General features: G+C 45.0%; 1 protein-coding gene across 1 annotated transcript; it reads right to left on the reverse strand.

Annotated features, from left to right (window-relative positions):
• Positions 1-1,007: 1,007 nt before the first annotated feature.
• On the reverse strand, positions 1,008-11,043 carry KCNV1 (potassium voltage-gated channel modifier subfamily V member 1). The gene is made up of 3 exons (XM_026099798.2): positions 10,223-11,043; positions 7,829-8,355; positions 1,008-1,768 (listed from the first exon to the last, which is right to left on the reverse strand). The coding sequence occupies exons 1-3, from the start codon at positions 10,702-10,704 to the stop codon at positions 1,257-1,259; spliced, it is 1,521 nt and encodes a 506-aa protein (XP_025955583.2). The 5' UTR covers positions 10,705-11,043; the 3' UTR covers positions 1,008-1,256.
• Positions 11,044-12,227: the final 1,184 nt, after the last annotated feature.

The raw sequence follows: 12,227 nt of genomic DNA on the forward strand, positions 1-12,227 counted from the left end.
CCTTTATTTTTAATTTGCTATTGAATTATATGTATACTGTGGCAACATCTTAGTCTAGGATGATGAAATTAGATTAAAGCAAAACTTTATTTGCTAAGAACAATAACAGGGAACAGGTGAAGAGTGGGAAACTTGACGAAAAATAGCTTTGATGATTGTTTTAATTTGGGGCTTTAATTAGTGCAATAGCTTTAGTGTCTAGTTCAACATTTTCTCATTTTTTCCTTTGGAACATAAGATTTTGATGAAGGATTTTTCTAGTAATGCTTGAGTAAAGATTACTATTTATTAATTTATTAATTTATTTAAATCATTCAGAATGAATATCTACTGATTTTCACTGGAGACAGAAAAACTAGTAGCCTGTTATCTTTCACCATTTCTGTTTCTTCTGATATCCACCAATGACTCTTCTCAAGCACAAAGTTACTCAACATTTTTTTCTCCTCCATCATTATTGATACTACACGTTCTAAAGGTGAGATTTTAAATTCAACATGTTCTAAAATTGAGGGCATGCTTAGCTAGACAAATAAGTTATGGGAATCAAAACACAAGGAGAGGGTGTGGGTCAAATTTAGTCTGTAAATGACTTTTATGCTGCAAAGGTGGTATTAGCCCCTGCAATTTCTAGAGTAATTACAGTGCATGCTCTGAATTATGGCACCTATATCACGACTATTTTCAGACTTTGCTGCAGATCTTGCATCTGCTTAGTACTTTCACCCATCTTCTGATACCCACCATGTGTCTTTGCTTCTCTTGAAATGAGGAAATTCTCCCCCAGGCTGCAGTAACCCTTTTTTCATGCAAATGCAGAAGATGAGGATAAGAAAGTGGGCCAAGATGAGTCTCATAATAGGAAAGTCATCATAAATTTTTCAACATTTTACTCCCTTAGATTCTCTTTTTTTAGATTTTTCTTAATCTCTTTAACTTTCATTTTCTCTTGCAAATACAAATCTTATAGTTCTTTAAAATTCAAAACACCATCACATTTTTGGCTAAGACTTTATTAGTATACATTTGCAAGAACATAAAATCCATAGACAACCCTGCAGGTTTCAGAGCCCTTTGAGAGCTTCTATATTTTGAATTCTGCCTTTTGTATATACTGGTTATCTCTGTCTGTCCAAGTAAGTAAAACTCCCGCTTGAAAAGCAAATACACTATGTGGCGAATAATAATAAAAAGCGATGCTTAATACTACATTTTCAAAGTAGTCTATTTGCTATACAAGGCTAAATAACCTAAAGTCAAAACCAAAAATCATCTCCTCCACTGCTCCTTGTACTGGCTCTCTCTCTGCTTTTTAACCGTAACATATCCATGACACTGCGTGCATATACGTCTCGCAAATTAACATTAATGTTTGAGTCACTGGATGAGTTCTTTGTGAGTTTCTTTAAAGCTTCACGCTGCCGAAGAGCAGCTTCTTTTATCTTCAGTGTAAAATAACAAGCAGAAAAACGGTCATTTATTATAGCTATTGGCAAAGCCAAAACTAGTATGCCTGATAGTATACACATAAAGGCCACTACCTTACCAGTGGTAGTGTCTGGTCGAATGTCACCATAACCAACAGTTGTCATGGAAGTTGTTGCCCACCACCAAGCGCCAGGTACACTTGTGAAAGTTGTGCCTGGCACGCCTTGCTCAACAAAGTACTCCACAGTGGAAAATATAGAGATTCCTACAGAGAGGAAAAGCAGCAAAAGGCCAACCTCCTCGTAGCATTGTGCAATAGTCATCCCAAGAGACCGCAAGCCTGAAAGACAAGAAATGCTGTCAATAGGTTGATTCATGTAGCTGTCTTTATAACATGGCCAAACATCTCTCATTTGAAAGCTAACCTTATGCTTTTGCTTTGGCCACCAGTAACATGCCTTAAGAAAAAGGGGTGCTGGTCTTTCCTGCTCTTGGGAAAAAGTGATTTAAAAAGAAACAGATTAAAATGTTAGATTGAACCACTGACATCATCTGAGTATCCATAACAGATCATGGGAATGCTCCTCATGAATTACTGTTTGAATGACAGCACATGATTTAGAAAAACTATCTAAACCTGATTTTAAAATTGACCATAATTGAGGATCTAGCATAATTTTTAATAAGTTATCCATTTAAAAATGCACTGAAAACATCTGCTCCCTATTTCCCATCTGAATGTGACAAGCTCCTATTTTCCAGCCATTGTCATTTTTTTGTTGGCCTGAGCAGCTCTCTGTCGTCAAACTTCTGTTCCCAGGTGGGTGCTTAGACCCAATTCAGTCACCCAGTATCTTCTTGTTTGCTAAGGACTGTTTCCGAACTTTTCATAGTTCTCATAGACTCTCTTTGAACCTACCCCCCCAACCTACGATATCTTTCTTTAACTGCAAACATCTAAACAGGCACCACATTTCAGCAGCAGCTGCACTTGTGTCAAAACTGGAGGTGACAGCAACTCCCAATTCAAGCAAGGTATTGTAAACTCCCTGATGTCCTGCATCAGTCCCGTCGCCCCGAGCTGGGCAGGGAGTCCATGTTCACCTGACCGTTCTCCACAACCCCCCGTGCTCTTTTTAGAGCTGCTGCCTCAAGCTAGACTGCCGGCAAACGAAGCAGGGAAGTAAATCCGTAACAGTGCAACGGATGAACGCTGTACACACAAACAAAGGAGGAAGATAACAGAGCAGCAGCTCCACTGAGATACATGGCAGACTGAGATTATCTTTTGAATCACAAGTGATTTGGGATTCTTTTTTTAATACTACTCTTTAAAAATGTGCCATGTTTTCCTTATGGAAGGAAAAAAAAATACAATCCTTACAAATTACCCTCCATGGTGCACCCTTCTACTTCAACCAGGGTTTGCAAAATAGCTTAGTGGAGCTCTGCTTCTGCTTGCAGACTTCATATGCCCACTGGAGTAATCAGCAATCATCTGATGCACCTTACTTCCATGCTCTCAGACTAAAATAAATTAAAATTTTCTTCTTCATTTTGGCTCTATTTCTTTTCCCCTTCAGCTCTAAAGGGTTTTAAAGGTTTTGCATATGTACAGCAAAGAGTGGAACTATCTACTAGAGTTTGTACAGAATGTTTCTTTTTTTGTATTTTCTTCTACTCATTCCAGTTAAGAGCTTAATCACATCCAGGTTTTATATTACTGTAACTATGGCCTGTTGGTTACAATGTTTATTATAATGAAATAGCTTAATTTTGCAACACAAGGGGAATAAGACATATTAATGTAACCTTTTTTTCTATTAATACAACTGCCTCTACATTATGAAAATATGCTGTCTGGCTAAGATTAAAGCAGTGCGAGAGCTGTGTATATGACAATTGTAAGGATCCAGATCAAACAATTTTCATAATCCAAGGAAGTTAATATCATCCATTGCCCCACAAAACTTAATATTGAACAAGGTAGAAGAATAAGTCCTTTCAAGTGACCTATGAGCAAGGGGCTCCAATTTAAAACTGTTGGTACCACTTTTTTTTAAAGCATAAATGAGTACTGTAAATGCCAGGGTTTGCCTCTTGTGATGGATCCTGAGAGCAAGTCAAAAACAGTGCAACTTTCACATAAACTAGGAAAGGAAGAGAGAGAGGAACAGGGCATAAAGAGGGATAAAGAGAAACAGGGCAGTGACTGCTGCCTCTTTGCACTGCATTGATGAAATCTTCAGTAAAATATTTTTCCAATAATTAATTATTCTGACTGCTAAGAAGTCTGAAATTATCCTTATTACTCTTAGTTCTATTATCTTCACCTCAAAGACAGATACTGAAAAACTGGAGAAGGTGTAGAAAAGTATAATAAAAATGATTCAGTGTCTGCAAAAACAGAGCTCAAGCTGTCTCAGTTATCAAAAAGAGAAATAGGTACTAAAGAACTATCTTGGTTATCAGAAAAAAAAGTTACTAAAGAGCTCTTAGGTTTGCTAAAGTCAAAGGAAGAAACAATGCCTGGATCTTGAAGTTCAAAAAATTCAAAATAAAAATTTGTGGTGATGGTGAGAAATGACTAGAATGAATTATCAGTGAAGTGGTGGTTCTCCAACTCTTAAAGTCTTCAGATAAAGTCAGGAGACTTCTTTAGATGAACCTATCAATCAACTTAGTGGACTCTACAGCACATTCTAAGTGGCAATCAGGGTTTATGGTGTCATTCTTCAAAAGAATAATCCTATATTATAACTTTTTAAAATGATGTGGCTGAACCATAGCAACCAGCCAGACTAGGGCTGTTCCAGCACGGACACCTCAGCAAGCCTGACGACTTCTCCCGAGACCTCCGTGCCAAGAGCTGTAAGTGCTGGTGCTGGTACAGAGCTGGAAAGCGCAAGGGCCACAAGCCGTAACAGCACCAGCGTGGTGCCAGTGTGAGGCAGGCGTGCAGCCCCAGCCCTGGGACCTGCAGGCCTGCATGGGAGGAAGGCGAAGCGTTCCTGCTACGCCGATCGACTTCTATCTTTCTACCACCCAAAGGGACTTGAAAACACAAGACTGGTTTTCAGGAGCTTTAGTTTAGACACAGCACTTTAATCCAGATCAGAGGCAACCTGGCCCTGAAGGCAAGAAAAAGTCCACAGGCTTCCTCAACTTTTCCCATTAAAATTCTGAAAGTGCTGAAGTTTTGCTTTTTTATGTATCCAGAGGCACCTCATCCTGACAAATACTATGGTCTTCTCTCAGACATACGTCGCATTGCCATCACAAGGCAGGTGCTCACCTCCTACTTCTCCTCAAGGAGACACTCTACAAACACGTCCCAGAGAGGGACCAGCACAGCTTCACACAAAACACAGCCACAGAGGGAAGGCAATAGATGAGGAGCATCAGACAATGCAAAAAATGCAGGTTCACCTATTCCTGCAGCCATTCAAATCCACTATTTCATTATCTCAAAAGAGTCTTCTCATTCTCCAGCTGCAGAGTTTCTAGATAGGGATACTGCTAATTTCTCGGTTGCTCCTTGACAAAATACACCACTTTGGATAAATAATTAACATCACTCCAATGTAGCCCAAGTATCTCTATACCCTCCTATTGGCTGAGCTCAGCTTTCAAAGGGGCAGAAATGAATCTTCTATTTCTTTGTCTCTTCCCCAGGAAATCTGCCATTTCATTAAAAATAAAGGAAAAAGAATAGACTTGATTATTTTTCCTAATCCATTTTTATCTTTAACAGTAGAACCAGGATCCTGTGAGGATCCCAGCTTTGCTGCAGCTCTGCACAGTATTACAGAGACGACGTCCTGCTTGTGCCTGGCCACCTCTCTGTTTTTAAGTGGACAGCACGTGAGGCCTCGGTGATAGGTTGCTGGCTGCAGCCACGTATTTTCTGACAGATGCTCAACACTGCGGCTTCTTCTGCTCTCACACTCCTTTTGTCACACAAAACTGGTGAGCAACACATAAAGCTTCACCTGGTCTGAGAGTGCAGGAACCAGAGAGAGGCCTCAGTGGAAGGAAGTTTTAAGTTGCCAGAGCTAAGGCAAGACAGCAGTGGAGATGTGAATCCCACCCTGAGATTTATCAAGACTGCCTATGTGTGTTTAAGGAGGATGCTTGCTGTGTATGGTAATTAGGGAGGTCCATCTTATAGTAGCAACAATAGTTAAGGACGTGTTCAGAACTGTATTATCCAAACTGTCTTCTACTACATACCTCTAATGGTCAGAAGCCAGGCTTCAGATCTGTTAGTGTATTTTTCTATTTTTAATCATTATGATTAAATTTTTTCTTAGTAGCAGCATCTGCTCTGAGAGAAGATTGAGATTGTGACTTTCTACATTTACATGATACAGAAACTGCCAGATTTGGTTTAGTACTCTAAGCCTAAGTGACTAGCAACCCTGAACTATCAAACAAGCAAGGACAGTGACAGTAAAGCTGTTCTGAATTGCTTAAATAGATACTCTAGTTGCTTCTAATTCTGTGTGTTAAAACTGCTATTTTTAGTTCCAGTGTAAAGATGGAATTTCACTCTCAGATTAGGAAACTGGATTTTGAAAGAATTAAATAATTTCTTTTACCTAACACGGCAATTAAATTACTAAACTCTTTATGGTACTCAGTATTATGATACAAACTGATGTGGTAATATTTTAATGAATTTAACTTAAGAATTAAATAGATATAAAAAGTCTGGACTATATTTGAAAGTTAGTACACCTGATGTTAACAGCTGTCAACAACTGTTAACAAATTATTGTTAACAGCTATTACAAAAAATGGGTGGCAGGGCCTCTTGCAAAGCAACTGTTTTCAGCGTCTACTGTAATAAAATTATCATGAAGCAAAACAAACTCATTGACAGATTGGATCACATTAGCTTCCTTTCAACTGCTTTCTAAGGAACAGCTATGCACCAAAATAGACATAATTTGCAGTAGGGGAGTATGGTAAGATACTTCCCAAACCACTATCGTTATTCTAGGGAGCCTTAAGGCTACTCCCTGCCATTGGTAGGTGGGTTTACCTCACTTCAGGGGAACAAAAAGCGAGAGAAACATGCTGCTGTCACGTACTATACAGCTCACCAGAGTGGGGCCAATTCACAAAGATGGTGGAGAATGTCCTCCACGAAATGGAGAAGCATCACCCTATTCCCTTCATGCCAGAGAACCCTGCAAGCATTGAATGCCATGTAAGAGTGATCACCACCATCTTCAGAACAGGCCAATATTACCAGATGGGACAGAGACCATGATTTACTCTCATGGCCCTGATTCTTCAAAGCTGAACTTTTCTCCTGTCAAATGCAGTGCCATATTCAGCACCAATTTAAATGGGAACATAACTAGAGTCATTTTGAAAATGCCAAGCACTGGATAACCTCACAGGATGGACAAGTGTTGGGGGATTATGGCTGTTATTGTGTCATATATCCAGGTATGCACATGCCATGAGATAGTAATAAAAAGGGAAGGGGAATCTAACCCTTTCCAACTTCTTCTGATAAATTCTCACTTGAACATGTCACGTTTTATGTCTTCCCTATACCACTCCAAGGGAGGGAATAGCAGTGTTCTCACTCTGAAACGCACTCCGCCTTCCACCCATCTTCTGCTTGCTGCTCACCCGTACATCTCCTGACCTGTGCGGAGCACTCAGACACGAAGGCTCCCACGCTTACTGAGGGGTGAACTCTGATTAGCACTTCCAGTCTGTGCTGCAGGTAAGTCCAATTCAGTGAGCAGTTCCCACCTGTCCTCACCATATAATACAGATACCAAAGTGTTTAAGATGGCCAGAAAGGCCATCAATCCTTCGGTCAGAAGGATTGATTTAATTTAAACAAATTTCTTGGAATATTCTCTACCCAATAGAGTCTAATTGTTTTGAGGGTCTAAGATGTAGACAAAATCATGATATTTCTTTGTATACTCTTTTAATGAAACACACTGTGCTAGGTAATTATAAGCTGTCATTAGTGGGCTTTTGATCATATAAAAAGTGTGGGACAACAGTCACTTATTGTTTCTTCCTGTGTTTCCTTCCTAACTGAATCAACTTAAACGAATATTTGTAAATAAAACATTGGTGAACAATTTAAAGTGTGTAACTTTGGGGTCTGTTTTTTAAGTGTTCTGTGCAAAGAATATACACCGGCTTTATGGAGAACTAAAAGTTAATTGAGAAGTCATTCTCCACTGCCATTCAATTATTGATGTCCAAAAATAAAAAAATAAAATTTCTGCAAGACATTATTGCTAACATTAGATTGTGTAAATTGGTTACGCAGAAATACACACAAAATGGGGGACTTGACTCAGGGGCATCTGTTATAGATAGCAACAACTAGAAGTATCACTGCCATGGCTGAAAGTACCTGTTGAATGTCTTCCCAGCTTCAACATCCGCAGGGCTCTGAGCAGTCTCAGCACTTGGACAATACGCCCCACATTTTCCAGTTCTTGGGAGCTCTCCCCACCACATAAACTCTCTACTAGCAGGGTGATGTAGAAAGGTAAAATAGCAAGGAGGTCTATGATGTTTGCCACACTCCTTAGGAAGCGACACCGATCCCGCGTACATAACAATCTCAGAACAAACTCCACAGTGAACCACGCAATGCACAGGTACTCTAGGGCATCCAGTAGTGGTGGTGACAGCCAGCTTAGCTCTACTGAAATCAAAGCCATGTTGGCAATGGACACAACAACAAAAGCCATGGATAGAGTACCAAAAGTCCTGGCTGCTGCAGAAGAGCCAGGCTTTTCCAAAACTTCCCAAAGCTTCTGTCTGACATTGGGACACAGACTACCAGAAAAGTCCTCTTCTTCGTCTTGGGCATCCAGTTCTTCTGCATCTTTCTTGATGTCTAACGCTTCACTCAGCTCCTTCCTCCTGAAGTACCTGTCCAGGAACCCCCCCAAAGAGAATTTTAATACTGACATGGATATGTTTTTTCTTATCCTCTACTATGTGAGGCATAAGAACACACACGAAAGTAGACCTTAAAGGAACTCAGAAAATCCTGATGTCAAACATGGGGTTGAGCATTTTATTTATTCAAGAACCTATAGCATGTTCCCACTGACTTGATGTTCCTGTTCCTCCACTTCACATCAGTGACAGTTTGTATGTGCAGAGTATTTCTATAAAACTAGACTAGACCAAAGATATAATCTGCATTTATTCTGGTTGGGTGTTATTTATATGGGTAGTGTTGACTACAGTAGGATTAGGTGCATGATTAACATATTCTTGTAAGCAATCCTGGCCTAATGAGACCCTATGTTTCTAAATTGTCTTCAATTTTATGAAATATTTTGCATTTTTATTACATTGGTATATATCTGCAATGCTAAAAGGAAAGGTATAATAAAAGCTATGCAGTTTATGTACGAAGTTCTGATCAATACACACTAAGATGGCAAAACATGTTATCTTACTTTCTTCAAATATTTAGATCCTCACACAACAGCGTGCAAACATCTTCACCTTTCCTGAGCAAATACTTCACACTGTAAATGCACAGCTAAGTGCTTTGTTAGAGTAAGGATATATTTATGGAACAGTTTCATGAAACAAGGACATTCCTAAAGTACAGTGAAAAACTCCTTTTTTTATATATGTATGTTTCTTGACTGCTGCAGATGTCAAGCCTCAGACCAAGGGGCTAGGCAATTTTGCCTTCATTTGATGCACATTTACCCTTGCATATGCTGGAAAGATGTGTAGCAAATCGTACCACCAAAGAAGCAGGAACTTTCAGTTACACCCACAGGGGATGGAAGAAAGAGGTCAATACCAGGATCCAGCTCTCTCAGCTGCATAACTGGACCATGCTGGGGTAGGATATGTCTGGCAGCCTTTTGTGGGCTTGTTTGTTTCTCTTTCTAAAAATAATTTTGACACAGGTGCTTTAGATAAATAGCATTCATACTCTTTAGAGAATTCATTTCCTTGACACTAACAAATAAATCAGTAATACTAAAAAGGAGGCGGAGGGAAGAAAAAAATATTAACTGCAAATAGAATTAGCAGAAACATCCTGGGGGTGGCTCAGTCAAACCCACCTTGTTTCTGAGCTGTCTGTTACAATTTGTCTCCAGTGAGCCGTGTTCCCGCTGCTGCTGCCCCCTCCCTGTAAGCTGCTACATCCATGTGCGATGCTTCCCATCAGGGCTGTTGGCTCCTCCTGGAGCCATGCCACCCACACGCAGCCTGGCAGGTGACCACCCCCCTTCCGCCTCCCCAGCTGGGACCTGACGATCCTCCAGCAGGGCAAGTGCAGGGTGGGGAGGCTCCAAACCCTAGTGGCTCCAGGGCTGATCCACATCCAATCCCCTCTGCCTACTACTTCCCAAAGCTGGATGACACTGCAAGGACACCCCTGCTTCCACAACCTTTCCTCTTTCTGGCAACGTCCCTTTCCATTCTGAGCTTCCAGTACCAGTCTGAAGGTGGATACAGACCCTGCTCCTGACAGGCTCTCACCATCTTGCACCCATTGCCAACTTGTCCCTCACAGTAAATAAAAGTCACTAGGGATCTCACCCAGCACACTTCCTCCCATTTCCTATGCCCATCCACCTCTGAAGTAGGATTTCAGTGCTGAATTCATCCAGCATTGGGCATTACACCTCTATCTTTTCCTAATGCTCCGCCACCTCACCTTCCCCATGCTGCTGGATCTCTCACCTGACTGTCCCCACGAGCAAAGTCACCACCGAGCTCATCCAGCCCACACTCCCGCACTTCTTTTCCCAGAACTCACCGGTCTCGGCAGCAGGAATCGATGCTGAGCTCATCCAGCCCCCAGTACTGGATCTCTTGCAGGAAGGAGAGTGCACAGAGCTGCTCCATCACATGCAATCTCCCTGTCTGGTAGTAATTCAGGATGTAGTGAAACGCCTGTGAGCTCCGGTCAAAGAAATACTCATTCTCCACTAGGTTGGCATCATCACAGAGCTCGAGAAGGCCAGAGGCCACATCCCGGGCAGCAGAGACCACTACGGCCAGTTTGCCAAGGCGGGTGTCAGGGTAGCAAGACAAAGTTTGCTGGGACATCACAAAGCGGCTGCCTCCTACATTGATAGTAAAGCAGTCCAAGGAGGGAATGACCTTCTGAAGCAAGGGCCCCTGCTCTTCCTCGCTGGAGAAAACACTGGAGTCCAGGGAGCCCAGGGACGTGCTATTCCCTTGTTCCTCCAGGGATGCTTGGGAAGAAAGAGACATGCAGCAGGGAGGCGACTTCATCCTGTAGCTGCCAGCAGCAGCCCACACTCTCCTGGATTGAAAACACAACAGAGCTGCAGAGAATATAGCCCCGCTGGGGGTGGGCCGGGCCAGCTTGTGAGTGTGCTACTTTCAGATGCTTTCTTTACTGTCCCAGGGGCATAGCGCTGTCCCCACTTCCTCCAGGTGATGTCTCCATCTGAGACAGAGGTGAAGCAGGGTGCTGAACAGCTCAACACTATCTATACCTGTGATGAGAGGGAAGTAATAATGATACCTGAGACAATTCCACCTCGCTCTCCCTGCGCTGCCGGCCAACTGGAAGTGCCTGGCACCATCTGCCAGCGCTGACCCACGAGGCCCTTCCACTTCAGCGTTAATCTCTAACAGCTTGATCCAGCGCCTGATGAAGCCAAGTGTGAACGAAACACAATAAAACAAAACGCTGGCTGCAGCATGGTCCCCGAATCGGGCCCTAAAGCCGCTAGACAGCAGGTAGGTGAGGTGCTGCACCAAGCAGCAGCAGTGCCCCTCACTTGCATGGCACAGCCGCGCCCCACACCCCTTCCTCTGGGGCCACCTGCCCCACAGCCCTCCCACCCCTGAGCTGGGCTGTGCTCCACAGCCTGCCCCCACCCACCCCACAGCACCCTCCTCACTGGCCCCATGGCCTGCCCCACTGCGGGCACCCTCCACCTGCCCTGCAGCACTCTCCTACCTGAGCCCCCACCCTGCCCCACAGCACCCTCCTCCCGGAGCCTGCCCTACTGTGTGCCCCCTCCACCTGCCCCACAGGCTTCTCCTCTGCCAGTCCCCCAGTGCCCTCCTCCCTTTGCCCTGCCCCTCTGCCAGCCCCACAGCACCCTCCACCACCTTGCACTCAGCCACCCCACAGCCTCTGCTCCACCTGCCCCACCGCACCCTCCTCTCGAGCCCCACAACCTCCCCCCGCGCCCCCCAGCAGCGGGCAGCGGCCGCCGCCCTCGCACTTCGCCGGGCGCCGCTCCCGAAGTTGCCCGCGCCGCCGCCGCCGCCGCCGCCTCCCCGCCGCTCCCCCTCCGGGCCGTCCGGCCCCTCCGCTGCTGCCCCCGCCCGGCCCCGCCGCGGAGCGCGGGGAGCCGCCGCGCCGCGCCGCGCCTTACCTGCCGCTGCCGCTGCCGCTGCCGCCGCTGCCGCCGGGGCCGCCGGGGCCGCCCGCCGCCCCCTCGGAGCCTCCCCCCGCCCGCTGCCCCGGCTCCAAACTTCGGGCAGCGCCGGAGCGCCTCCCTCGCGGGTCACGCGCGGCGGGGGAGCGAGGGCGGGCGCGTGTCCCCCGCCGGCGCCGCGCCGCCCTGGCCCGGCCCGGCCCGGCCCGGCGAGGCAGCTCCCGCCGGCGGCGGCACCGACCACGCCGCGCTGCGCCGCGCCGTCAGTGCCCCGCGGAGCGGCCCCGCGGCGGCGGAACCGGCGGGCAGCGCGGCCGGGCACGGTGCCGTGGGCTCCTCCGGGTGGCCGAGCAGATTCAGACCCCGAACGCGCGCTTCTGCGAGTAAGTTCACGGAATT

This window comes from Dromaius novaehollandiae, chromosome 2 (assembly GCF_036370855.1).
Source record: "Dromaius novaehollandiae isolate bDroNov1 chromosome 2, bDroNov1.hap1, whole genome shotgun sequence".
NCBI lineage: Eukaryota > Metazoa > Chordata > Aves > Casuariiformes > Dromaiidae > Dromaius > Dromaius novaehollandiae.

Coding starts and splice junctions, on each gene's coding strand:
- KCNV1 (XM_026099798.2), bottom strand. CDS start 10,704: ATGAAGTCGCCTCCCTGCTGCATGTCTCTTTCTTCCCAAGCATCCCTG. Junction 8,356..10,222: donor GATTCCTGCTGCCGAGACCG/GTGAGTTCTGGG, acceptor GTTCCTGGACAG/GTACTTCAGGAGGAAGGAGC. Junction 1,769..7,828: donor GCTGGGAAGACATTCAACAG/GTACTTTCAGCC, acceptor CTTGTCTTTCAG/GCTTGCGGTCTCTTGGGATG.